Source organism: Acomys russatus, chromosome 19 (assembly GCF_903995435.1).
Source record: "Acomys russatus chromosome 19, mAcoRus1.1, whole genome shotgun sequence".
NCBI classification, from domain to species: Eukaryota; Metazoa; Chordata; class Mammalia; order Rodentia; family Muridae; genus Acomys; species Acomys russatus.
Genome location: NC_067155.1, coordinates 55643323 through 55670960, shown reverse-complemented (window position 1 = coordinate 55670960; position 27638 = coordinate 55643323). Strand labels below are relative to the sequence as shown.

At 51.7% G+C, this 27638-nt stretch overlaps 1 protein-coding gene across 2 annotated transcripts in view; it reads left to right on the top strand.

Moving 5' to 3' along the window:
- The window catches only part of Rasal1 (RAS protein activator like 1), a 33748-nt gene extending 6762 nt beyond the window's left edge, over positions 1–26986 (top strand). The window contains exons 5-20 of one of the 2 annotated variants that reach the window (XM_051161594.1): positions 3317–3446; positions 6640–6721; positions 6812–6943; positions 7647–7732; positions 8385–8785; positions 9121–9185; positions 9439–9551; positions 10771–10963; positions 15981–16118; positions 17249–17393; positions 20055–20227; positions 21772–21909; positions 22011–22146; positions 23294–23414; positions 25977–26041; positions 26285–26986. In XM_051161594.1, coding sequence (XP_051017551.1) covers positions 3317–3446; positions 6640–6721; positions 6812–6943; positions 7647–7732; positions 8385–8785; positions 9121–9185; positions 9439–9551; positions 10771–10963; positions 15981–16118; positions 17249–17393; positions 20055–20227; positions 21772–21909; positions 22011–22146; positions 23294–23414; positions 25977–26041; positions 26285–26409 — 2243 coding nt within the window. In that variant the 3' untranslated portion in view covers positions 26410–26986. Of the gene's footprint in view, positions 1–3316; positions 3447–6639; positions 6722–6811; positions 6944–7646; positions 7733–8384; positions 8786–9120; positions 9186–9438; positions 9552–10770; positions 10964–15980; positions 16119–17248; positions 17394–20054; positions 20228–21771; positions 21910–22010; positions 22147–23293; positions 23415–25976; positions 26054–26284 lie in introns of those variants that run through there. The other variant, XM_051161595.1, reaches the window with a different exon arrangement.
- Positions 26987–27638: the final 652 nt, after the last annotated feature.

The window sequence follows — 27638 nt, the reverse complement described above, 5'->3', positions numbered from 1 at the left end:
GACTTGCTCATTGTGACAGCCACGACATGGGACCAATGTTGTTCAGGTCCAGCGTTTGAATTCACCACATTACACTCTGTGGGGTGTGTGTGTGTGTCTGTGTGTGTGTGTGTCTGTGTCTGGAGTGTGTACGAACATGGGTTTTCTCACTCCATGTGGTATCCTATTACACTTGTTTTTCCCTGGTTGCCCTTTTTAAAAAAACCTCCTCGTGTATTTAAATTTTTTAAACTTATTTTTATTTTACATGAGTGTTTTTCATGCAGTGCCTGTAGAGGCCAGAAGAAGGTGTTGGATTCCCTGAAACTGGAGTTACAGATGGCTGTGAGTCACAAATGGGTGCTGGGAACCAAACCCAGAGCTTATGGAAGAGCAGATGGTGTGAGCTCTCTGCCCCCCTTTACCATGTACTTTTTATTTATTTATTTTTATTTATTTATTTTTTTTCGAGACAGGGTTTCTCTTTGCGTTGTCTTGGCTATCCTGGAACTCACAGAGATCCTCCTGCCTCTGCCTCCTGAATGCTGGGATTAACATTGTGTGCCATCACTACCCAGTGCCATGTCCTTTTGAGACTAGGTACCCCAGACTTTAATGCATGAAGCCCAATCTCAGCCTCCCAATATTGGGATGGCAGGCGTACACCACTGTGCCTAGCAGCCAGCCACAGTGTACCTTTTAGGTCTTTGCCTAACAGTGCTTGAAGGATTTCTGAGTTCGGAAATAGCTGCATTTCTGCTGTAATGTCCCGTCGTGCACTTGGCTGGCTCCCTGGTGACACATCTGGGGTGCTAGCAATGTGTTCCCAGCTCAAACAGTTGCAGTGAGTAGCTCTGTCCCACCAGCAAACAAAAATTCCTACAAGTTTATTAATTGCATCCAGCATACATTCTTGTATGTACCTTTTTTTTTTCTTTTTTCCCTGAGGTAGGCTTTTGCTGTGTAGCCTCAGCTGTCCTGGAACTCACTCTGTAGACCAGGCTGGCCTTGAACTCAGAGAGATCCCCCTGCCCCTGCCTCCTGACTTCTGGGACTAACGGCATGTGCTACCACCAGCACCGCCACCTGGCATAGTATTCTTTTTTGTTTGTTTGTTTTTTGTTTTTCGAGACAGGGTTTCTCTGTGTAGCCTTGGCCATCCTGGACTCACTTTGTAGACCAGGCTGGCCTCGAACTCACAGCTATCCGCCTGCCTCTGCCTCCCGAGTGCTGGGATTAAAGGCATGCGCCACCACGCCCGGCCATAGTATTCTTTTTAATACATCATAGACCCCATGAGTTTCAAGACATAAGGATATAAAGACATAAGGACATAAGGATACCTCAGGAAAAGGCACCTGTGGGTGCTGGGCAGGGGGCATTGTTCTCATCTTGGTGGGGAGGAGGGTTACCACATGCATGTCCTACTGTTGGGAACACCAGCAAGGAGGGTGAATGCTGATAAAAAGTGGCTCCCCATAGGGGTTTGATGGTGTATGCCTGTCATCATGGCATTGAGGAGGCTAGCCTGGGCTACATAGTGAGCCTTCCTCATTTGTGCGTTGTCTTCATCGTCGTCGTCGTCATCATCATCATCATCATCATGTGCTGGGATCAAAGCAATGGCTCTATCATGGAGCTCTGCCTCCAGCCCCATCTGCACGTTAGTTACATTAGAGCTACAGGGGCTGGAGAGATGGATCAGCAGTTAAGAGTAAGCGTCGCTTTTCTAGGGGTCAGAGTTCACTTCCCAGTACCCACCTGTGGCTCAGAAGGGTGTATAACTCCAGAGGATCTGATTCCAGGTTTTCTCATGGCAGCAATGGGGAGCCACCGAAGGTTGCCTGTTTGTTTGCTCATTTGTGACAGGGTCTCACTGTGTAACCCTGGCTGGAATTTACTTCGCAGATCAGGCAGGCTTTGAACTCACAGGCCTGCCCTTGCCTCCTGGGGACTGGGATTAAAGGTGCGGGTCACCACACCTGGCCTCCATTGATGGTTTTTGATCAAGAGAGTGAAGAGGTTGGCGGCCTCGTGTCAGAAGTGGCTGTTTTGCAGGGATCAGGTCACACCAGGATGAGGCTAGACAGAAAGGATCAGTGAGGCGTCTTTGTGGTGGCCAAGTGACAGGAAACTGGCAGGTCCCTGGACTGGGAGGTGGCCGGGGAGAGAAAGAGGAGGCCTTTCTATGTCCAGCACCATGAATGGGGGTGCTAGGCCCTCAGAAATGGCTTCCCCAAGACAGGGAGATCCCAGGAAAGGAAATATTTTGTCTGCCTCGTCTCCACCCCACAGGTGTCCTCAGGGGCAAACCTTGATCTAGTTAATCCCTCCCAGGTGTGCCTGGAGGCCTAGCTTCTAGAATCGGTCAAAGGATCACGCAAACCACAGTTACAGGTGCTTTGAGAAGTCAGATATTTGGAGATAAAAGGGCAGCAGGTGATTAGAGCATTGAGCTAGGCACGGTGGCCGCAGGTCTGATCGGTGCCCTCAGAAGGTAGAGGTAGGAGGAGCAGGAGTTCTGGTCTAGCTTGGGCTAATTAACAAGACCCTGTATGGAAACAAAAGAGAAACAAATGGGGGAAAGATATCTGCCAGTGAGGGATTGAGCAGGAAGCCCACTTCCCTTCAGCTACAGTGGGAGTCAGAAGTCAACAGATGATGTGCTTAAGTGTGATGAAAGGTGTGTGTGTGTGTGTGTGTGTGTGTGTGTGAGCATGTGTCTGTGTGTGTGAGTGTGAGCATGTGTCTGTGTGTGTGAGTGTGAGCATGTGTCTGTGTGTGTGAGTGTATGTTTGTCTGAGTATCTCTGTGTGCATCTGTGAGTGTGTGTATATGTGTGTGTGAGTGTATATGTGATGTGTGTGTGTCTGAGTATCTGTGTGTTTGTGTGTGTATGTCTGAGTATCTCTGTGTGTCTATGTGAGAGTGTGTGTGTCTGAGTATCTGTGTGTGTGTGTGTGTGTGTGTGTGTGTGTGTTTGAGTATCTCTGTGTGTCTATGTGAGTGAGAGAGAGAGAGAGAGAGAGAGAGAGAGAGAGAGAGAGAGAGAGAGTGTGTGTGTGTGAGTGAGATTCATGTCCTGGGGTGACCACAGGCTCAACATCAGTCCCAGAGCTGCACTGCCCATGTGAAGACTCAACTTTGTTGTTTTCTAGCTGAGGGGTCTAGGGCAGAGGCCTATTCTCTACACCTCAGTTTCCCCCTCTGACATGGGGGCTGATTACAGACCGCATCTGAAGTCCTGCGTGAGAAGCCATTATCGGTGGCAGGACTGAGCTGACACAATGCCTAGTGAGTCTCAGGCGCTTCCTAAACACCCGTGTGTGTTCTCCAGGGATCGACAGCTGGATCAACCTGAGCCGAGTGGATCCAGACGCTGAGGTGCAGGGTGAGGTCTGCCTGGTGGTGCAGCTACTGGAGGATGCTCGGGGCCGATGCCTCCGCTGCCACGTAAGACAGGCCAGGTATGCTTGCCCTGAGGGAGAAGTATGGAGTACTTTGAAAATGAAAAAGGAGGGTTGTTGGGGAGAGTGCTAGCTTCGCATGCACAAGGCCCCGGGTTCTATCCCCAGAACCACCTACATGGTGCACAGTGGTACTCTGATCCCAGCATTCAGGAGGCGGAGGCAGGAGGATCAGGAATTAAAGTCATCCTCAGTGACTAGGGAGTTTTAGGCTAGCCTGGGCTATAAGAGATCCTGCTTCAACAAAGAAAAACACAAACTCAAAAATGGACAGGAGTACTGGTGACTATGGGGACCCTCTTGTCCTTCTTGATCCATAGCTACTAACTCTCCCTCACCCCATGTTCTTTTGTTTTGTTTTGGTTTGGTTTTTTCGAGACAGGGTCTCTCTATGTTAGTCAGGCTGGCCTCGAACTCACAGCGATCCACCTGCCTCTGCCTCCCAAGTGCGGGGACTAAAGGCGTGCGCCACCATACCTGGCCCTCTTTTTTTTTTTTTTTTTTTTTTTTTTTTAAAGACAAGGCTTCTCTGTGTAGCCCTGGCTGTCCTGGAACTCTCTTTGTAGAACAGGCTGGCCTCGAACTCACAGAGGTCCGCCTGCCTCTGCTTCCTAAGTGCTGGGATTAAAAGCGTGCACCACTATGCTTCGCAAAAGGCAAATCTTAGCCTAGGTGTGCGGGGACCGATGACAACCAGCCACATATTCCAGGTGGGCAGACAGATGAGCGTGGCAGGAATAGTCAAATTTGAGCCGCTCAGGGCTGGCGAGATGGTTCAACAGGTTCATCACTTGCCACGCAACCTGGAGGCCCTGATCTTGATCCCTGGGACCCACAGTAGAAGGAGAAAACCAACTCTTGAAAGTTGTCCTCTGACCTCCACACGTGTGCATGCATGCAGAGTCACACAGACACACACAGACAGGCAGATAAACGCACACACAGACAGACATAGAAACACACAGACACACAGACACAGACACACATACACAGACACACAGACAGACAGACAACATAGACACACAGACAGACACAGACAGGCAGGTAATGCACATACAGACAGACACAGAAACACACAGAAAGACACACAGACAACATAGACAAACACACACAGACAGGCAGATAAACGCACACACAGACAGACACAGAAACACACACAGAGAGACACACAGACAGGCAGATAAACGCACACACTGACAGACAGAGACACACACACACACACACGCACGCCATAAATACAGAGACACAGTATTAAATAGACAATTGTTACTTCCTGGGCAGAAGACATATTTATTGGCTCACTGGACTGACTGTGGCTTCAGGCATGATGGGTCCAGGAACCCAGGCAGTGTCTCCCTGAGTAGGGACAAGAGAGAACTCATGGCCCAAGGCTGGTGTCTTACCAACTGACCAAGAGCCTTACTTTTACAGAACATCCCAGGGTTGTTTTATTTTATTTTGCTTGTATTTTTGAGACAGGGCTTCTCTGTGTGGGCCTGGCTGTCTGAGAAATCGTTCTGTAGACTAGGCTGGCTTTAAACTCAGAGATCCACCTGCTGCCTCCTGAATGCCGAGATTACCCTCATGTGCCGCTGCCACCTGGCCTCAGGGTTAATTTTTATTGTCTCAATCTGGGGTGGGGGGGGGCACGCTGGAGTCTTGTGAGCTGAGAGGTAGGGCAATGGAGAAAGGCCTGGAGGAAGTCAACAGACTCAAGGCCAGTAAAACCCACAGGTGGCCTCTAGAGACTGGCCCAACCACATCCACTGCCCTCCTGCCTCCTTCTCCAGTAGCCACCGCCCCCATGCCCCCATCCCCTCCTCAGCCCTCCAGTCACATCCTTTTGCTTTCTTGCATCTTCTCCCCCCTGACACCCTGTCTTTCTGCCCTCCACTCACGCCCCTGTTCTTTTCTGCTCACATACATTAAGAACGGTCCATATTTCTAGCTTGCTGTGTGACCATGAGACGCTTCCTTGCTCTCTCTGAGCTCCTCCTGCTACCTCTGGATTCTGGTCCTTGTCTTGTCCCCAGCTGGATGTAGGAGAAACATGGATGAAGAATGATCCAAGGAGGAAGGGAACCAGATAACGGATTGTGTGCAGGGGTCTGATCTCAGCTGTTCTGCCTATGACCCCTCCCCAGACACTAGGCTGTACAGGATCCTTTGCAAGCCGGAGAGGGACCGATTGCTGTCGCTTAGCAACTGTGTTGGTTCCTAGGAAACCGAAGGCTTTGGATGCCCAGCAAGGCTGGGAAGCAAGCAGGGAGGAAGAAACAGCCCTTGGTGGTGGTGGGGTGTTCCTAGATTTGGGGGCCTCAAGGAGGAGGGATGGGGAATCTGACTCAGGTGAGGCTTTGAGTTGTCATGGCAACTGCAGTCAGAATGTCTGAGTCTCCTGCTCTCCCATTGTTCCTAAGCAAGGTGTGGGCATGGGTGTTTGTTGAATGAATAAGTGAGCCGAACGAAGTGCTTTGCTAAATAACTTGCCTGTGTCATCTTATTGGACCCTTGGCCTTCAGAACTTGGTCTGTCATTGTCCTTGTTTTCTGGTCTAAGCCTCGGGAAGTGTAGGTGACTTTTCTTTTTTCTTCTTTGATTTTTTGTTGTTGTTGTTTTGTTTTTGTTTTTGTTTGTTTTTGGAGACAGGGTTTCTCTGTTACACAGAGCCCTGGCTACCCTGGACTCTCTTTGTAGACCAAGGCTGGCCTTGAACTCACAGAGATCCGCCTGCTTCTACCTCCCAAGTGCTGAGATTAGAGGCATGCACCACCACCTCCTGGCAGAGGTAACTTTTTCTAATGTCACCCAGCCAGCGAGTGCAGAGCCAGGCTTTGAATTTATGCCTGTTGCTCCCTTTGTAGGGCCTCTGGGGGAAACTGAGGCATTTTCCCTTCCCATCTTATCTGTCCTTGCTGGGTATTGTGATAGAGTCTGATGGTTCTGTACCTCAGTTTCCTCTTCTGGAAATCAGGACATCTGACATTTTCCTATAGGTTTTGTGTCTGAAAGCTACCAGGTCTTCATGGGCATAATGGGGACCAGCCTGAGCCCCTGTGATGGACAGGCATGTTGCCCTGGAAACAGAACACTGCCACTAGGATGCTCTAGTTTGAACTCTCTTCCCTGGACCTACTTTGGGTCTGGGTCTTCAAGGGCCTGTGACCACACACACCTCTTCCTCTGTCCCCAGAGACCTGGCCCCCAGGGACATTTCTGGCACATCGGACCCGTTTGCACGTGTGTTCTGGGGCAACCATAGTTTGGAAACATCGGTAAGCAGTGAGCCAGGCAGGAGTGGGGCACCCCTCAGTGAGTGGAACCAGTCACCTCTCCCACTTAGAGCCTTTTCTGCCCGCCCTTAGACAATCAAGAAAACTCGGTTCCCACACTGGGATGAGGTGCTGGAGCTGCGGGAGGCACCGGGGACCATGTCCCCACTGCGAGTGGAGCTCTGGGATTGGGACATGGTGGGCAAGAATGACTTCCTGGGCATGGTGAGCCTCCCTCCTACTAACAAACGCTCTCTCTGTCTCCCTCGTGCATCCAATGAGCAGGCAGGTGAGATGGGGGTGGAGGGTGGGTGTTCAAGCAGCCTGTGTACCATGGCCAGCCTGGGTAGTGGAGTCTCACTGTCCATGGGACAGGCAAAGATGCAGGGAACTGCCCAAGATGCAGGGAACTGCCCAAGATGCAGGGAACTGCCCAAGATGCAGGGAACTGCCCAAGATGCGCAGGGTGGGCCCAAGGCTCCTAGGTATTCTGGTGCCAGCCATTTGCATTGACCTAACCTTGTCACCATCCCCATGATATTGACGGTCATTACACCCTCTGCACATGAGGAAATTGAGGTTTGGAGCAGCAAAGTGGTTTTGCCGAGGCCCGGTGGCTCTTAGCTCTGCCCTGGGAATATGGCCGCAGGCTTGTCTGAGGCTGTGGCTGTGACACTGACCTTGTGCTCACCCTGGGTCACTGTGTGGCCCAGGGCAAGCCACTTCTCCAAGACTTAGCTTTTCTCATTTGTAAATCAAGTGTCCCATGGTAGGCCCTGAGTGCCCTTGAGAGAGAGAGAGGAGGAAGTGTACCCTGGCTGGCCACATGCCATCTGTGGATGGCAGCTCAAGCTTCCCCTCCAGGCCTGGGTGGTCCCTGCATCAGGCAGGACAGGTCCCCCAGCTGAGGTCTATGTATCTCCCACAGGTGGAATTCACTCCACAGACCCTCCAGCAGAAGCCACCCAATGGCTGGTTCCGCCTCTTGCCCTTTCCTAGAGCTGAGGAGTCTGGGTAAATGCGGGTGCCTAGGGAGGGGCACCTCAGCCTGGGGGCAGGTTATCATGGGCACTGGCACTTCACCATCCAGTGGTCCCCGAGTCACCTATCCTCAGGGTGTTTCCGTAGGTCGACCACAGATAGGCTGGCCCACCCAATGTGTGTCAGAATGTTGGCTCCCCTCATGCCCTGCCTAGCTGGCTGTATCCCTTGCTTTATGACGCGGTGTCAGGAATTAAACCCAGGGCCTTGCCTGTGCTAGGCTAGAGCCCTGCCACTGTCACGAGCAGCCGGGCCGCTGATATCTGGGCACTGACGTGCTGTGCACACTGACCACACGGCCCCCTATCCCCATCCTTTGTTTTCTGGTTAGCTCTGTCCGTGCCGTTCACAGCCCTGACTACCCCCACTTGTGTCCACAGCACCCACACCTTACTGCTTTGCTCGTGCCTGCTGTTCTGCCTGTCTTGTGTGTGTGTCTGCACACCTGGCCATGCTCTCCTCTCCACATATGGTGTTTCCCATTCCTCTTTCTCCTTTTCCACTTCTGTCCCCATTGCCCTCCTCTGCCTTCACCGTGTGTCTCTTGCCCCTTCCCATCTTCTTATCTCCTGCTCTGGGCTAACCTGCACTCACATCCCCTTCCCTGTGGGTCTGCTCCATCTAGGGGGAGCCTGGGTGCCCTGCGCCTGAAGGTGCGCCTCACTGAGGACCGCGTCCTACCTTCCCAGTACTATCAGGCTCTCATGGAACTACTCCTGGAGTCGGTACAAGGGCCAGCTGAGGTGGGTGTGGCAGCAGGTGCTCCACCTGGGCTCCTGGGTCTGGGATGTAGCTCCTCTCCAGTGGGAATGAGGGAGTTCTTCTGCTTTGGGGGTCCTGGGTCACCTGTTGGTTCTCCCATTCCTGCTCAGGAGGACACTGCCAGCCCCCTGGCTGTGCTAGAGGAGCTGGCCTCTGGGGACTGCCGTCAGGACCTTGCCACCAAGTTGGTGAAGCTCTTCCTGGGCCGGGGCCTGGCTGGACCTTTTCTAGACTACCTCACAAGGCGTGAGGTGGCTCGAACCAGTGAGTTTCCTACAGGATCTCAGATGCCACTCTCCAAGGATGGGTCTGCAGAGGATCTCCAGGGGGGAGAAATAGGGTCCTTTAGACAATGCTTACATGCTAGGGAGTCTGTGCCGTGAGCTCTGGAGGAGTGAGTGTACAAGTCTGGGTTCAGGTGCTGTGTGACCCCAGGCAGCTTGCCAAACCACTCTGGGCTTCTGAACTGTGAACAAAGTTGACATTTTGGGTTCTTCCTGATTCTTGGGGTGGAAGAGTCATATCCCAGCCATGGGTGAATTGGGTGAGCTGGGTCCAGCCCCTTCCATCTCAGCAAACACATCTTCCTGTCTTCCCAGATGACCCCAATACCCTCTTCCGCTCTAACTCCTTGGCTTCCAAGTCGATGGAGCAGTTCATGAAGGTGAGTCGGGAGACCTGGCATGTCTGGGTGCAAGTGACTTCCTGCCCTGCTCGCCTGGGTCCCAGAGCCTGCTGGCTTCAAATGACACTTAGGTGGCTGAGGTGGGTGCCGGTGGCAGGTGCTGGTGGCTTCAGCCCTGGTTAGTACCCTCAGACACAGCTCACCTGCCTCTGAAATCTCCCTGCACACCCCCTGCCCCAGCCCAGGGTGTTCCCTGCCACCCTTAGCCGCTCCGTGTGGCCCCTGCCCTCAGCTCGTGGGCATGCGCTACCTGCACGAGGTCCTGAGGCCGGTCATCAGCCGCATCTTTGAGGAGAAGAAATACATGGAGTTGGACCCTTGCAAGATGGACCTGAACCGCTCCCGGTAAGCAAGGCAGGGGTGGCCCAGGCCTCCAGCCTCCCCTCCCCCCTTATCATTTGCAGGCACCTTGGGTTGCTTTGTGCTGGCTGCCACCTGCCTAGGGGCACATGTGCAACCTCCAAGTTTTTGTGTGCTGTGGCCACTCAGGCTGTTCTGGGCTGTTTTGGGAAACTCAGAGCCCTGAGTTCAAATCCTGGCTTTGCCTCTCCCACACCCTGTGACTTGACCTGACACTTGGGGGGGGGCGGTGCTATGGGCACTGAGTTTTGCTTGTAAAGTTCAGAGGAGGGTGATGGGAGGTGATGGAGGCTCAAATGGGGGTCATCCATAGAATGGGCCTCTGGACCTTCTACGAGATCAGGGGCAAGCTAGGCTGTGACTAAAAGCCACTCCAAACCTCTGTGGACTCCCCCCTCCTTTCTTTTTTAGAACATTCTTCACTATAGTCAGAGGGCTGGCTTCAGTGCTCAGGCAGGCAATCTGTTAGGACAATAATGAGGAAAATAAAGTCCCCATGCCTCTCAACCTCTCAGGCGCAGGCCCCAGCAGCGAGGAAAGCTCCATGCCCAAGGTCGCGTAACTGGGAAGTTGCAAAGGGGGCATTTGAACCCAGTCCCCAAGCAGAAAGGGTAGAGTTGTCTGTGAAACTCCCAGGGGAATTGATGGAGACCACGGGAGACTGAGTGGCATTCATGGGCGGTGGGACACTGGGGACCTGGGTGAGGCAGGGTTGAGTCTGTCCTAACTTCTAATCTCAGGTTTGCCACCTACTTGCAAAGTCACGTTGACAGGCCTCAGTTTCCAAGTCTGCTAGATGGGAAAGGTCAGCTATTCAACTCAGGAGTTCCCGTTAGGACCACACGGGGCAATACCAGAGGCCATGAGTTGGACGCAGGGCCTGAGAACTTCTGGCTTGGGGGCTCCAGGCAGTGGGGACAATATGTGCCAAGGCGGGTTTGGAAAACTCTGACATGGCCATGCTGAAGACACCCAGAGCTAGAGCCTGTCATCACGAGTGCTGGGTTGGTGGCCATTCTGAGGAAGTGACAGTTCAGCTGCATGGCAGCATGTCCCAGGACAAAGAAGCAGCCACTTTGAAGGCCCAGAGATGAAGCTTTCTTTGTGCTCAAGCTCCAGCAGGAAGCCTGGTGTGAGGGGAGGGAGGCACAGTGGAGGCAGCAGCTCTGGTGCCCTAACCGAAGGTTCTGCCTGTTCCCTGCAGGAGGATCTCCTTCAAGGGTGCACCCACGGAAGAGCAGGTGCGGGAGACCAGCCTGGGGCTGCTGACCGGATATCTGGGGTCCATTGTGGATGCCATTGTGAGCTCTGTAGGGCGCTGCCCGATTGCCCTGCGCCTGGCCTTTAAGCAGCTCCAGCGGTGTGTGGAGAAGCGCTTTCCCAGGGCGGAGCATCAGGTGGGCTGGGCTCTGTGGGGCCTGATTCGGATGTTGGGATGGGTGGGACACCTTATCCAGGGTCACATGCAGAGTCAGGTCAAAGGTGATGCAAGGACCTGGGCTACTGAGACTTGGGTATGTGTGTCCTGGCAGAAGGACAGTGTTCTTGGCAGGGCCTGGAACCAAGGGGGAACCAATGATGATGACTGATGAAGGTGATGGTTGTAATGGTGACTGTGGTGATGTGATGGTGGTGATGTCAGGAATGGTGATGGTGATATTGATGGTGATGATGGTGGTGGTGATGATGATGATGATAGTGATGAGATGGTAATTGATGATGGTGATGTCAGGAGTGGTGATGATGATGGTGATGAGATGGTGATGGTGGTGATATTGATGATGTTGGTGATGATGGTGATGATGATAATGATGATGATGATGAGTTGATGACGATAATGATGATGACTGATGAAGGTGATGGTGGTGATGTCAGGAATGGTGATGATGATGGTGATGAGATGGTGATGGTGGTGATATTGATGATGTTGGTGATGTTGATGATGATGGTGATGGTGATGCTGATAATGATGATGATGATGAGTTGATGACGATAATGATGATGACTGATGAAGGTGATGGTGGTGATGTCAGGAATGGTGATGATGATGGTGATGAGATGGTGATGGTGGTGATATTGATGATGTTGGTGATGTTGATGATGATGGTGATGATGGTGATGGTGATGCTGATAATGATGATGCTGATGAGTTGATGACGATAATGATGATGACTGATGAAAGTGATGGTGGTGATGTCGGGAATGGTGATGGTGATGATGATGGTGGTGGACGTGGTGATGATGATGGTGATGGTGATAATGGTAATGAGGTGGTAACAGAAAGGAGGGAGAAGGACAGGGCCAGGGTGAAGGCTGAAAGGGTCTGGCAGGTGTTGGACACAGAAGGTAGAAACTGGGAGCTGTGGCTTTGGGCCAAGTGGGCAAGTAAGAGACATGAACAGAGCAGGTGTAGGACTGGAGGGAATGGTGGAGACTGTGGCAAAATGTAGCTCCCACAGCTTGTCTACAGGGACATGAATGGGGCCTAGTCTCCCTGCTCCTGCAGAGCCCCTTTTCTCACTGCTACGCTGGGCTGAAATCCAGTCTCTCACACATCAGGCAGATAGGTACTCTACCACTGAGCCAAGGCCTCGCTCCTCTTCATTTTTCTTTTCTTTCTTTCTTTCTTTTTTGATTCTTTTAGAAATAGGGCCTTGCTAAGTTTCCAAGGCAGGCCTTGAACTTGTTGAACTTGAATTTGTCATCATCCTCCTGGTTCAGCCACTGGAATATCTGGGATGACAGACCGGCCTTTGCCCCAAGCTGAGCTGAGCTGGGCTGGGTACCTACTCTCCATCCTTTCATCCATCCATCCTTCCTTCCTTCCTTCCTCCTTCTCTTCCTCTCTCTTTTTCTCTCTCACTAACTCCCATGAGTCTTTTTGAAGTCTCCCATTTTGAAACATTGGGATTAATTCGCTCAGACACAAACAAAAGCCCCTTGGAATCAGTTACCACATGTCCTGGGCCATGGGTGGTTACCAGTCTGAGATCCCTGTTTCTCTCCCTTTTTTTTTTTTTCATTGTTTTTCTTTTTCTTTTTGGTCTTTTGAGACAGGGTTTTACTGTGTAGCCTTGGCTGTCCTGGACTAGCTTTGTAGACCAGGCTGGACTCACAGAGATCCACTTGCCTTTGCTTCCCAAGTGCTGGGATTAAAGGCGTCTACCACCACTACCTGGACTGAGATCCCTGTCTTAATAATGTCCAGTGCACAGCCTGTCAAGGGAAGCTTGGTGACATAAGCCTATAATCCCAGGTCCTAGGGGGCTGAAGCAGGAGGGTCTTACGTTCAAGGCTATCCTGAGGGGGCCGGAGGGATGGCTCAGAGATTAAGAGCACTGGCTGCTCTTCCAGAGGTCCTGAGTTCAATTCCCAGCAACCACATGGTGGCTCACAACCATCTATAATGTGATCTAATGTCCTTCTCTGGCATGAAGGTGTACATGCAGGCAGAGCACTGTATGCGTAATAGATAAATACATCTTTAAAAAAAAAAAAAAAAGGCTAGCCTGAGCAACAGACACAGGTGACTGTTACTGTTTTTTTTTTTTTGATATTTTTGAGACAAGGTTTCTCTATGTAGCCCTAGATGTCCTGAACTCCCTTCCCCGTGCCACCCCCCACTTTTTTTTTTTTTTTTTTTTTGTAGACCAGACTGGCTTTGAACTCACAGAGATCCACCTCCCTCTGCCACCTGAGTGCTGGGATTAAAGGCATGTGCTACCACGCCCAGCAAGACTCTTTTTTTAAAGTAAGATAGATTTATTTATTTATTTATTTATTTATTTATTTATTTATTTATTTATGTGTGTGTGTCCACTTGCTCACATGCACATAAGCTCAGAGGCTAAAGGGTGTCATATGAGTCCTAGCACTGTGGACATTTGTGCCCCACCTGATGTGGATTTGAGAGCTGAACTAGGGTTCTCTTAACTGCTGAGGCAGCTCTCCAGCCACAGCCGGACTAACTTTTACCCACTTCTAGATTCAGACCATTTGGCAGAAAGATCTAGAAGATGGGGAGCTTTGGACGTATATAATACCTCTCTCTGTGCTTCCTGCTTACAGACAGGGGAAACCAAGGTCCAGAGAGCTTGAGATCTCATCCCCAGACTCCCCCCTCCTCCCACACAGGGATGAGCTCTGGCTTCCCATCTTGAGGTGGCGTCATTGCACCCCACTTAGCCTGGCTCTCACCTGGGCCGACTCATAGGTGTTAAGTGGGACGCGGCCGGCCGAGGTGGGTGGAGGGAAAAATTAGGAGGTGGCTCTGTACTCAGCTCAGCCCAGGAAGCCAACATCAATGCCACCAGCGGGTTCCCCGATGGGACTTTCTCAGATCATGAAGGTAGGGAGGCTGGGACAGTCCATGAATCACAGGATTCATTATGGCATTTTAATGCGTGTGTCCCTGTGTGCATGCATGAGAGAGAGAGAGGAGAGACAGAGACAGACAGAGACAGAGAGATAGAGACAGAGAGACAGAGGCAGAGAGACAGGGAGACAAAGACAGAGAGAGAGTCATGTAGCCCAGGCTGGCCTCTTCTAACTTATTACGTAACCAAGGATGTCTGTTTTAGTTTGCTTCCTCTTGCTGTGATGAACACCAGGACACATTTGGAGAGAAAGGAGCTTGTAATCCGACATGGAGGGAGCTCAAGTCAGGAACCCAGAGGCAGGAACTGATGCAGACACCATGGAAGATTGCTGTTTACTGGCTTGCTCCCTATGGCTTGCTCAGTTTGCTTTCTCATTACCCAGGACCCTAAGCCTAGGAATGGTGCCACCCACAGTGGGCTGGACCCTCCCACATCAAACATTAGTCAAGAAAATGCCTCCATAGATTTGCTCATGGGCAGTCTGATTGAGAGGTTTTTCTCAACTGGGGCCCTGATCCCAGGTAACTCTAGCTTGTGTCCTGTTCTCTCTCCCTCTCCCCCTCCCCTTCCCCCTCCCTCTTCTCCCCTCTCCATCCCCCCCCCTCACACACACACACACACACACACACTAACTAGTATGGTAACTTTGAACTCGTGATTGCCCCCCTGCCTTCACCTGGAATCACAGGCGTGTGCCACCACAGCCAGCTTCCGTGGCACTGGGGAGAAATCCAGGGTCCTTTGCACACTACGCAAACACTCCAGTGTCAGAGGCAGTCACAGGCTTTTTTTTTTTTTAAGATAGGGTTTCTCTGTGTAGCCTTGGTTGGCTGTCCTGGACTTGCTTTGTAGACCAGCCTTGAACTCACAGAGATACCTGCCTCTGCCTTCCCAAGTTCTGGGAATATAGGCATGTAGCACTGTGCCTGACTGCAGGCCTCTTTTTATTTTTCATTTTGAGACAGGGCTGTCCTGGAACTTACTCTGTAACCAAGGCTAGCCTTGAATTTGTTACCCTCCTGTCTTGGCCTCTGTAGATGGGATGGTGGGCCTGTGCCACCAGGCTTGGCTCATGTGTACCTTGATGAGCTAATGTTGCAGGCTAAATTGACCCTGGGACCTGCCTAGGAGGAAGTGGTGATATTGAGGACACTTCGGGGCTCTGGTTGGGAAGGGTACCTCTCACTGGAAGCCTTGGGGATACTCAGCACAGGGCCCGCTGGCAAGGCTGACATACCCAGCAAGCTAGTACACTCCAGGTCAGCTACTGTCACAAGTGTGACTGACGCCCCCAAAATAAACACAGGCATACATACCCAGGTGTGATATAGCGCTGGAGGAGCGAGCTGTGCCCAGTGTGGAAAGTCCACAGAGGGACTTGGTGGTGCACTCAGGTGGGCTCTGCAGCCTGACAGCCTGGGCCTCAGTTTCCTTGTTTGGAAACCAAATGTGTTTGAAGATTGAATGTGCCCACTTGAGGACTCGGGGAACTTTTGACCTTTGGCCCTTATGGGCACTGCCTGGTAGTGGAGACTGAATGACTGAACAGCAAATCACACTGCCTCTACTGCTGGTTGCTGTGTAACCTTGGGCAAAGAACCAATTCTAGGCCTCAGTTGCTGCCTCTCTAAAACTGTATGTAACCCATCCTAGAGCAAGTGATAAGCAGAGGCACTGGGAGAGAATGTGGCCTGTTCTGCAGCCATAGGTCATGGGTCTGGGTTTGAATCCTGACTCTTCTGCTATGTGACCTTGAGCAAGGCACTTGGCCTCTCTGAGGATGCAATGACATCTCTCTCCTCTGGCTGTGTGTTCCGAGCACAGATTCTGCTGAAACCAGTTTTGTCCGATCAGTCTCATTACCCCATTTTCCAGCTAGAGAAACTGAGTCAGAGAAGAAAATACACCCTGGCAGGCTAGAATAAGCATCCTGACTCAACCCCATTGCCCTCCTCTGGGCAGCTAGTTTTTTCTGCCTCAGTTTCCCTAGATGGGACTAGGGCTTCAGGGCCTGTTGTCTGTGATTCTCTGGTAGGATGTGAAGTACCTGGCCACCAGTGGCTTCCTCTTTCTGCGATTCTTTGCACCCGCCATCCTCACACCGAAGCTGTTTGATCTCAGAGACCATCACGCAGACCCTCAGACCAGCCGCTCCCTGCTGCTGCTCGCCAAGGTGTGTGTGGGGAGGGGGCGGGGTGGGGCTCCATCTGGGGAGAAGCATGTTGGGAAAGATCAGGAATATCACCTGGGAGAAGATGGCAAGAAAGCTTCCTTGTGTGTGTGTGTCTTTTTGTTTTCTGTAACACAGCTTGTGGGGCCACTGAGACCTAGAACTTGCTATGTTGCCCGTGCTGGCCTAGGACTCAAGGCAATCTTCCTGCCTCAGTCTCTCAAGTGCTGAGATTCTAAATGTACCACCATGCCTAGCTTTCATTTGCCCACGCCCACACCTGTTTTGACAGTGCTGGGAATTGAACATGGGGCCTCATGCATGGGAGGTAATCGCTGTACCACTGAGCTATAGCCCCAGCTTTGTTCTTGTTCTTCTTTTCCTCCTTCTCCTCCTTTTTTTTTTTCTTAAAGATTTATTATTTATACAGTATTCTGCCTGCATGTGTGACTACCCACCACAAGAGGGCACCAGAGCTATTATAGATGGTTGTGAGTCACCATGTGGTTTCTGGGAATTGACCTCATTACCTTTGGAAGAATAGCCAGTGCTCTTTACCTCAGAGCTATTTCTCCAGCCCTCCTCCTCCTCCTCCTCCTCCTCCTCCTCCTCCTCCTCCTCCTCCTCCTCCTCCTCTTCTTCCTCCCCCCCACCCCCGCCTCTCTCTTTTGGTTTTTTGAGACAGGGTCTCTCTGTGTAGCTTTGGCTATCTTGGACTCGCTTTGCTGACCAGGCTGGCCTCGAACTTACAGAGATCCACTTGCTTCTGCCTTCTGAGTGCTGGGATTAAAGGCGTGCTCCACCAACGCCTGGTGCCCCCTTCTTTTAATGAAATAACCACAACTCACTTCTTCCAAAAGAAATGGGAGAAGTGGACTAGCAGTCGTTTATACCTTACTATGAATTAGGCTATTCTTGACAAAGTAGCCATAGCTTGTGGCTCTGACGGGTCCCTAAGTACACATGACAGAATTGGGCAGTGCTGGGTGCTGGGTGGGCTGTGGTGCTGATTCTAAAAGGGAGCAGGAGGATCAGACAGTGCCCGAGGTGAATGGATATGAGGACCAGAATTTGGGGCCACAGAGGGCGCCTGCCTTAGCGGTAACCTTGGCTTCCTTTCTCCTTTGCTCCAGGCTGTACAGAGCATTGGAAACCTGGGCCAGCAGCTGGGCCAGGGCAAGGAGCAATGGCTGGCCCCCCTTCACCCCTTCCTGCTGCAGAGCATCTCACGTGTGAGGGACTTCCTGGACCAGCTGGTCGATGTCGATGGGGATGAGGGTGAGTCCTGTGGCCCTGCCCTTCCTGGCTTGTGACCCAGCCCCCTCACCTTCCCCCCAGTACTCATCATCCAATCCCATTAGTCCTCAGTTCCCTGATACTAAGACTTGCAGGTCAGTCACCTAACATATTGTGTTGGGCTTGCTTAGGTCACCTCGGCCAATGTGGCAGTGTGGCAGGGTCATGGCACATGATCCTGGTATGTGTCTCTGGTATAACATGGTCTCTGGTATGGTCATGAGATATAACGGGCACTACCCCTAAAGGTCTGGAACAGCAGCTCAGTGGGGGAATGCCTGCCTTGCATGTATGAGGTCCTAGGTTCAATTCCAGCACTGAAAAAGAAAGTAATGATAGACACCCCTCAAGGCGCCTTGGATAAAGTGGTTTTAATGAGGGAGAAACGACTGTATGGGTAAAATGCTTGCTGGGCAAGCTTGAGGACCTGAGTTCAAATGCCCACACTCACCTAAAATCTGGGCATGGCTGTGCCTGCCTGTAACCCCAGCGTTGGTAGTGTGGAGACAGGTGGATCTTCTGGGTCCCTAGTCAGCCACCATAGCCAAAATGGTGAACTCCAGATTCAACAAGTAGCCCAGTGTCAAAACATAAATTGGGGCACAAAGGAAGACTTCAGATGTCGACCTTGGGTCTCCACATGAGCTCATGCAGATGAAACACACACACACACACACACACACACACACAGACACAGATAAAAGAAAACTTTGTAATCATTCATAAAATTTTAATCTCATGGGAACCAAGCTGTAAGACAATAGCCAAGGGCTGGGCAGTGGTGATGCACAGCATTAATCCTAGCATTGGGGGAAAGGCGTCAGAGACAGGTGGATCTCTGAGTTTGAGGTCAGCCTGGCTTACAAATTAGTTCCAACACAGCCAGGGCTATCTTTCAGAGGACCCAGGTTCAATTCCCAGCACCTACAGGGCAGCTCACACCTGTCTGTAATTCCAGTTCCATGGGACACACAAGCAGGCAAAAAAAAAAAAAAAAAAAAAAAAAAAAAAATCAATGCCTATAAAATAAAAGTAATTAAAAACCATTTAAAGCTGGGTGGTGGTGGCGTACGCCTTTAATTCTAGCATTTGGGAGGCAGAGGCAGGTGGATCACTGTGAGTTCGACGCCAGCCTGGTCTACAAAGCAAGTCCAGGACAGCCAAGGCTACACAGAGAAACCCTGTCTGGGAAAACAAAAACAACAACAACAACAACAAAACCAAAACCACAAAAACCATTTACAAAACAAAACAAACAAGACAATAGCCAAATAAATATACAGAGTGTCAGAGAGTTACAAAGAAGGGAAGGGTGGGCTGAGTGCAGCAGTCCAAGTCTTTAATCCCGGCACTCAGGAGGCAAGAGAGGCTAGCCTGGTCTATAGAGTTCCAGGCCAGGCAGAGTGACACAGTGAGATGGAGTCTTAAGAAAGGAAGGAAGGGCTTGGAGAGATGGCTCAGTGACTAAGAGCACCACCTGCTCTTCCAGAGGTCTTGAGTTCAATTCTCAGCAACCACATGGTGGCTCAAAACCATCTATAATGTTATCTGATGCCCTCTTCTGCAGATAAAGCATCATATACAACAAATAAAGAAATAAATCTTAAAAAAGAGAAAGAAGGGAAGGAAGGAGGGGAGTTTTTGGAATTTTGTTAACATCAGCTCCCAGATGGGGGCGCTGCCAGGTGCCAAGAGAACTGCTGGATTTTCTCAAAGTCCCCACCCCTGATTCACTAAGCACCTGTCTACCCAATCGCTGATGCAACCCTGGTTTCAGAGTGCCACCTAGAGTCAGCACTGTGCAATGACTGTGGACTCAGACAACAGGGCACAGGCCGTTTTGCTCTCATCTTCTGCTGGCCTCAGAGATAACTGACTGGGGCAGGACAGCTTGTTGGTCTTCTGTCTGGGCACACAGAGTAGCTAAAGGGTGTCTTGGTGCAAGATGGAGTCATTCCGGCCAAAACTGGAGAACTAATGTCAATGTCCGAGTGACCCAGGCTGGGGACAGCATGTGCAAAGGCCCTGGAGTGGGAACAGAGAATATCAGAGAGGCCAGTGCAGAAGAGAAAAAGAAGAGAAAGAAGAAAAGTAGGGTGCTGGAAAGAGCTTTGGGAGAACTGGGACTTGTGTTAGGAGTAGGGTGGTGCCATGTGGCCCTCTGAAATGAAGGACTTCGGGTGGAGGGAACGTCAGAGTGTGGGGGGTGCTCAGGTTGCATAGGAGCGACCTGGAACAGTGGAGAGCCCAGGCTGAGCCCTGGGGCAAGGGTTGGGGGTGGATGTGTGTCTGTGGTGGGGGGAGAGATCTGTAGTCTGGAGGTCTGGCTTGAGGCTGGCTGGGAACATGGCTGGACGGACACACACACACGCACACACACACACACACACACACACACACACTGCCTGCCTTCCTGCCTCCCTGCCTGCCTGCCTGCCATCTGCACTTCTCACTTCTCAGCTCGGGGAGGGACCTCGGTACCATTTTCCTGTTAGGGATAAGTGGTGGTGTTGGTAGTAGCTAAAGGAGTGATGTCTGAGGCCATATCCCTAATCTTCCTGCTCCTTGGGAGCAGACAGACCAAAAAGCATCAGAGGCTCCAGACATGACAGAGTCACCCATCCCCTTTTATCTATTCCCCAGAGTCTGGGGGATCAGCCTGTGTCCTGGTCCAACCCTCGACAATTGTTCGAGAAGGCTTCCTGCTGAAGCGCAAGGAGGAGCCTGCAGGCCTGGCTACACGCTTTGCCTTCAAGAAGCGCTACTTCCGGCTGAGTGGGCAGGACCTCTCCTACTCCAAGACTCCAGAGTGGCAGGTGGGACTCTGACACCTCCCCCACCCTCACGCCCACCCCTGGTATCACAGCAGCTAAGGTAATGGATTCCAAACCCTTGGCTTGCTTTGGGCCAGCCTGGCTCGTGACAGGGACACTTGCTGTTACACTCTTGAGCAGGTGTGAACAAGCATGGGTGGAGGCCACAAGGTTTACACCAAGCATCATAGACTCACATAGGATCTATCTGTTTCCCATGGCTACGTGCAGGTGCACACACATCCAGGCATCCACTCAATAGCTCAGTCACCCATACACAAGCTTTCCCTGTGTGCCTGTGTGTGCCGGGCTTTCTCCTAGGCAGAAAACACTGCAGGTCCTGCTGCCCTAACCAGCATAGCCTGAGGGAGACTAGGACTCGGCTTGTGGGTCTGGCTTGCTTAGGTTGTCAGGCTGGGTGCACAGACCAAGTGACTTAGGAAGGATCATTTACCTTCATGCCTCAGTTTCCTCATCTTCAAATTGGGGAGAAGGACAGACTCGGTCTCAGAAGATGGCCGTGGTGATTGAGTGAGCTGATGGAAGTAAGGTTCTAAAAGCCACAGACAGCCAAGTACCACATAAGCAAGTGCTGTGGCAAGGATGATGGTGGTGTTGATGATGAGTGAGGGTGGTGATGAAGATGCTGAAGTTAATGAGGCGGTAACTATGATAAGGATGCTGATGCTAATAATGGTGATGCTGGTGATGTTGATAATAGTGGTGATGGTGGGGATGGTGCTGGTGATGTTGATAATAGTGGTGATGGTGGTGATATTGATGTTGATAATAGTGGTGATGATGCTGGTGATGTTGATAATAGTGGTGATGATGCTGGTGATGGAGGTGATGATGATGGTTGTCTTAGTGTTACTCTTGCTGTGATGAAACCCTATGATCAAAACAGCTTTGAGAGGAAAGGGTTTATTCAGCTTACACTTCCACATTACTGTTCATTGTCAAAGGAAGTCAGAACAGGAGCTCAAACAGGGCAGGAACCTGGAGTCAGGAGCTGATGCAGAGGCCGTGGACGGGTGCTGCTTACTGGCTTGCTCCCCATGGCTTTCTCAGCCTGCTTTCTTATAGAACCCAGAACCATCAGCCCAGGGATGGCCCCATCCACAATGGGCTGGGCTCTCTCGAATTGATCACTAATTGGGAAAATGCCCTATAGGTTTTCCCACAGCCTGATCTTATGGTGGCATTTTCTCAACTGAGGCTCCCTCCTCTCAGATGACTCTAGCTTGTGTCAAACCAGCCAACACAATGGTGATGATACTGATAGTCATAGTGATGAGGGTGATGTTGATGATGGTGATTGTGACATGGTGGTGATGGCGACGATGGTGATGATTGCTGCTGATGACAGTGATGATGATATCAGTAATACTTATAAAAGCAAACTTAGACCTAGAAAAGTCAAGTCAGCACATGACAGAGCAGGACTGTGGGGAAGATGCAAAGAGCTATTCAGAATTGAATACATGGCCTTAGTGACTCCACCTGGTGCCACATCCAAAGGGATGTTGTCTCCTGGCTGCCCACAGGTTCACTCATCCATCCCGCTGTCCTGCATCCGTGCTGTGGAGCGTGTGGACGAGGGTGCCTTCCAACTACCACATGTCATGCAGGTGGTGACCCAGGATGGCACGGGGCTGCCGCACACCACCTACCTCCAGTGCAAGGTAAGGCCTCTCAGCACAGTCAGGAGTCGGGGGTGGGGTGGGGTGGGGACCATGGCTCAGCCTTACCCACATCCTGACCGCCTGCCATCTACCTCTGGCAGAATGTGAACGACCTCAACCAATGGCTGTCAGCCCTGCGCAAAGCCAGCGCCCCCAACCAGGACAAGCTGTCTGCCTGCCACCCTGGTGCCTTCCGCAGTGGGCGCTGGACCTGCTGCCTCCAAGCAGAGCGCTCAGGTGAAGGGGCGGGGCGTGCTACAAGCTCCACCCTCCCCATCTGCCTGTCAGCAGCATCCCACTTCCACTTGGGCGCGCTGTGCAACCTTCAGCATGTGACGTCATCTCTCTGTGCCTTGGTTCGTCTTAGCTGGAAAGTGGGACTGAGGATAGCCCTTACCTCTTTGGTCCTGTTAGCGGATACCGAGTTGATGTACTTAAAGCACCGCGTTAGCTGCGTGCAAGGACTGTTTCCAACATTCTCACCGTGTGCCAGCTGCCCAGAGCTCACACATAGTGGTTGAGGCCAGATGACAATGATGATTATGGTGACGGAAACAGGTTGCTATGCCGTTCCTGGGGATGAATCCGTGGCCTCGAGCTCTCTGCCACTGACCCACATCCCAGCCCCAGCCAGACAATTAAACAGTGTTAGAAACACCAACCTGAGGCTTTGCCTGAGACTCAGCCCTGGGGCAGGGATCAGGGAGGCTTCCTGGAGGAGGGTGTAGCTAGAGTTGAATGGAGGCGATGAGCAAGCAAGGATGTGCATGGCAGGGATCAGGCTGAGCGAAGGGGTGCCGAGGTGGGGCTAACTGATCGATATGGTCTGTGTTAGCTTCCTTTCTCTTTCTTAGGGGAAGGAAGGGTTAGTTTGGCTTACGCTTCCAGATCACAATCCATCGTTGGGGGAAGTCAGGAATAGGAACTTGAAGCAGAAACCATGGCGGAACACGGCTTGCTGACTCACTTGTGGCCTCACTCAGCCAGCTTTTTTGTACTGCCCAGGAGCACCTGCCTAGGGAATGGTGCTGCCTGCAGTGGGCTAGGCCCTCGTGCATCAACTAACAATCCACACAGACAGAACCACGGGCTAATCTGATCTGGGCATTCCTGTTTGAGACTCTCTTTTTGGAGGATTCTAGGCTGTGTTGAGTTGACAGTTAATCTAAACGGGGACAGGGTTCATGGTGAAGGCAGGGTGGCTGGGGAGGAGGCTGGGACCCAGGCAGAAGCTATAGGGGTTGGGGGGGGGCAGTTGACTAAGCAGAGGCTTGCACAGGTATTGGACAAGCTGAAGGCAGGGTGCTATGGCACCTGGGCCTGGAATGGGGCAGAGGCTGCTGGCGTGGAACAAGACGTCCCTGACAATACTGTGTCCCCTCAGCTGCTGGCTGCAGCCGCACCCACTCAGCTGTGACACTTGGAGACTGGAGTGACCCACTGGATCCTGATGCTGAGGCCCAGGTGGTGTATCGCCAGCTGCTCCTTGGGCGGGACCAGCTCAGGTGGGTGTCACCTGCCTCACCCTGCTGTGGCCTCCTCACATTCATTCATCCCTTAGAAAGTGTTCCACCCCCACAGGGTTTCATGTAGCCCAGGCTAGCCTTGAACTTGGCCATGTAGCAGAAGACCTTAAACTTCTGATCCTCCTGCTTGTAGTTTCTCAGTGCTCAGTCTTACAGGCGTGACGCTGGAGACTGAGCCTTGATTTTCACACATGCCAGGCAGACTCTTACCAATCAAGCTGCAGGCTGAGCCCCTTTCGTTCCTTTTCTTTTTCTGTTTGCCAGTGCTGTGGATGGGGCTGAGTGCCTTGCACTCACTTAGCTCCATTTGCCCATCTTCTAGCACACTGGCTAAGCTTCCAGAGATGCCTATGCACCACCAAGGGGCCTCAGTGTCCAGGAAGTCAGGGCTCGGAACGATCTGTAGTTGATCTGCTAGGCACAAGAACAAAACACCATGGACAAGGCACCATCTAGAAGAAAGCATTTAACTTGGGGCTTAGGCTTCACAGGGTTAGAGTTCATGATGGAGGACCAAAAAAATGTGGTGGCAAGAGCTGCTGAGAGCTCACATCTTGATCCCAAAGCGGGAGGCAGAGAGAACTAACTGGGTGTGGCTTGACTCTTTTGAAACCTCAAAGCTCCACCCGCCCCAGTGGCACACCTCCTCCAACAAGGCCACACCTCCTCCAACAAGACCACACCTCCTCCAACAAGGCCACACCTCCCAATCCTATCCAAGCAGTTCTGCCAACTGGGAACCACGTGTTCAAATATATGAGCCTGTGAGTGTTGTTCTCATTCAAAGCACTGCAGGGAGCATGGGAGCTTACAGTGTGGGGGGCTCCAGAGATACAGGCATGGTTGATCTATCTAACTTGGCTTCTGAGCCTCCCTGGTGCCTTGGATACCTCCCTTCTCCTTCCTGGCCTGAAGAGCTTTGTTATTTAGTGATGGGCTTGTCCCATCCCACTGTGAAGAAAGGTCTGCACTGAGGTGCCTGGGTTCATATCCTGACTATTTAGTGGCTGTGTGGTACTCAGCTAATTTCCTGGCTTCTCTGAGCCTCATCTGGAAAAGGAGGTGGTAGGGTATGGGCCTCATAGTATTGCCCTAAGGGTCAGATGCTAATCCAGTGAAAGGACACCACATAGCTATTGTTATGCTGTGTGGCCTTAGGCAAGTTCCTTGATTTCTTTGAAGAACAGCGTTACTGGTAAGTAATGAAATGAATTCACTTGTGTGCAGGGCTTCTCAGTGTAGTGTCTGCTACACTCCAGAAATGTTTGTGGTGATGGTTGTGATAATGATGATGGCTATGATACTGGTGATGGTGGTGGTGGTGGTGATGGTGGTAATAGTGTTGGTGGTGATGGTGGTGATGGTGGTAATAGTGTTGGTGGTGATGGTGATGATGGTGGTAATAGTGTTGGTGGTGATGGTGGTGATGGTGGTAATAGTGTTGGTGGTGATGGTGATGATGGTGGTGATGGTGGTAATAGTGTTGGTGGTGATGGTGGTGATGGTGGTAATAGTGTTGGTGGTGATGGTGATGATGGTGGTGATGGTGGTAATAGTGTTGGTGGTGATGGTGGTGATGGTGGTAATAGTGTTGGTGGTGATGGTGATGATGGTGGTGATGGTGGTAATAGTGTTGGTGGTGATGGTGGTGATGGTGGTAATAGTGTTGGTGGTGATGGTGATGATGGTGGTGATGGTGGTAATAGTGTTGGTGGTGATGGTGGTGATGGTGGTAATAGTGTTGGTGGTGATGGTGATGATGGTGGTGATGGTGGTAATAGTGTTGGTGGTGATGGTGGTAATAGTGTTGGTGGTGATGGTGATGATGGTGGTGATGGTGGTAATAGTGTTGGTGGTGAGGGTGGTGGTGGTTGTGTTGGTGGTGTGGTGTGATGGGTGATGGTGGTAATCGTGTTGGTGGTGTGTGGTGTGGTGGTAATAGTGTTGGTGGTGATGGTGATGCTGGTGGTGATGGTGGTAAGTGTTGGTGGTGATGGTGATGATGGTGTGATGGTGGTCCTCGTGTTGGTGGTGCTGGTGGTTGGTGGTAATAGTGTTGGTGGTGCTGGATGCTGGTGGTGCTGGTGGTAATAGTGTTGGTGGTGCTGGTGCTGGTGGTGATGGTGGTAATCGTGTTGGTGGTGATGGTGATGCTGGTGGTGATGGTGGTAATCGTGTTGGTGGTGCTGGTGGTGCTGGTGGTGATGGTGGTAGTGTTGGTGGTGCTGGTGATGCTGTGATCAATAGTGTTGGTGATGTGATGATGGTGGTGATGGTGGTGGTAATAGTGTTGGTGGTGATGGTGATGATGATGGTGATGGTGGTAATAGTGTTGGTGGTGATGGTGGTAGTGATCATGATGATGGTAGTGATGGTGATGGTGGTAATGATACGATAATGGTAGTGATGGTGATGGTGATAGTGATGATGGTGATGATGGAGATGACTCTCTGATTTCCCCTGCAAGCAGCAAAGAATCTTGGGTAGGAGCAACACCGTGTCTCAGAAACCAGCCTTGTCCCTTTTCCTCTCAATCCTCAGGCTGAAATTACTGGAGGACTCCAGCCTGGACATAGCTCCAGAGGCGGACTCTGGGAATGACTCCGGTGCCATGGATGGTAAGGGAGACAGGTTCTATTCTTGCCCCTTACAGATGTGTGTCCCAGTTGGCCAGACACACCCTTATGCCCTTCTGCATGCCCTCCTGTTTCCGGTTTACCAATGGGACCCCAGTGCTGGTGAATTTGGGGCTTCTTTCTACATAGGAAAAAACTTCAGCCCCAGGAAGTGGACTCTGGTGACAGCCACCAGAAACCTGCTGAGCCCCGTGGCTTTCACTTTCCCTCCAGAGGCCTGTGCCGAGGTTCTGGCTCAGCAGAGAACAGCTATCACTCGCCTGCTGCAGGTGCTTGAAGACTTGGAGCAAGCCCATGAGGAGTTCCAGAGACGGGGACAGGGGCAAATGGCCCTCTAGGAAGCTGGATGCTGAGGAGGTGCCAGAGCCAGCTGGGGACAAGGAGCCATGGGGTCTCCCTCAGCACACTCCGGCCCAGGCATCTCCTTGAGGCTGCCTTCTTCACTGCTGTGGCTTGGAGCCTCCTAGACAAATCCCGATCCTGTGTGCCCTGTGGCCAGCCAGGGCGTAGGCGACTTTGGTAGGGTCCAGCCTTGTACCGACCAAACCTCAACTTTCTTTTCTGAGCCCGGAGTCTCAGCTTCACTGGACACACCTCTTCCAATGCCTATGGCGCCCACCTCACCCTGAGCTGCTGGATACAGCTGTACCTGAATGCGTACCCTGGCTGACTCAGAAAAGGCTTGGCTGGCCAGGAGCTTCTGGTTTTCACTTCTGAGTTCCTATGACCCCATAGGAACCCCTGTACCCCACTCTCATCTGGCAACCCCACCCTCAAGTTTCTGGAACCGGGTGTTCTCAGAAGAACGGGTTGGGAGCCCAGCATGCCAATTCAGAGCCTTGAAGTTGGATACTACAGGCTCTTTCTCCCTCTTTGAGCCTCAGTTTACTCTGTATAAAGTGACGAGTGAGTGTGCTTAGCTGTGAAGTGTTAAAATTGGGGTACCCTGGGAGGCGCCAGTTGAAAAGCTTCTTAGCTAAAAATACAGGTTCCAAGGCCCCGCTCAGCTGCAGAGTGCCTCTGAGGGTTTAGGGGGGCTGGTATCTGAATTCTGGGGCTCACAGGTTTTGTAGGGTTGGGGTATGATTTGAGAGAGCCTATAGAGGATGAAATGTTCAGGAAAATTGGGCTGGCAGAGCTGGAAGACTTCTGAGTTTGTCTGAGGAGAGCTCTGGACAGGAAAAAACTCAAGTCAGCTAGGCTGGATCAAAGGCACCAGGAAAGGCATGGCGCTATACCGCATGTGGCCAGCAAGGGTCGCCCCGAGCATCTCCCACTGGCTTGGGTATTCCTATGCTACCAGAGGCTTCTCTGTCTCTGTTTCTCTCTTTTATTTTCGAGACAGAGTCTCTCTGTGTTAGTTAGTCGTGTCCTAGACTCGCTTTGTAGACCAGGCTGGCCTCGAATTCACAGCGATCCGAGCGCTGGGATTAAAGGTGTGCACCACCACGCCTGGCTCAGAGGCTTCTCTTAAGAGGGAAGCGTTCCCCCTGCTCCTGGCCCTACCACATCCTTATCACTATGGTGTGTGTTTCTGAATCCTTAGGGACTAGGAGAGTCATCCACT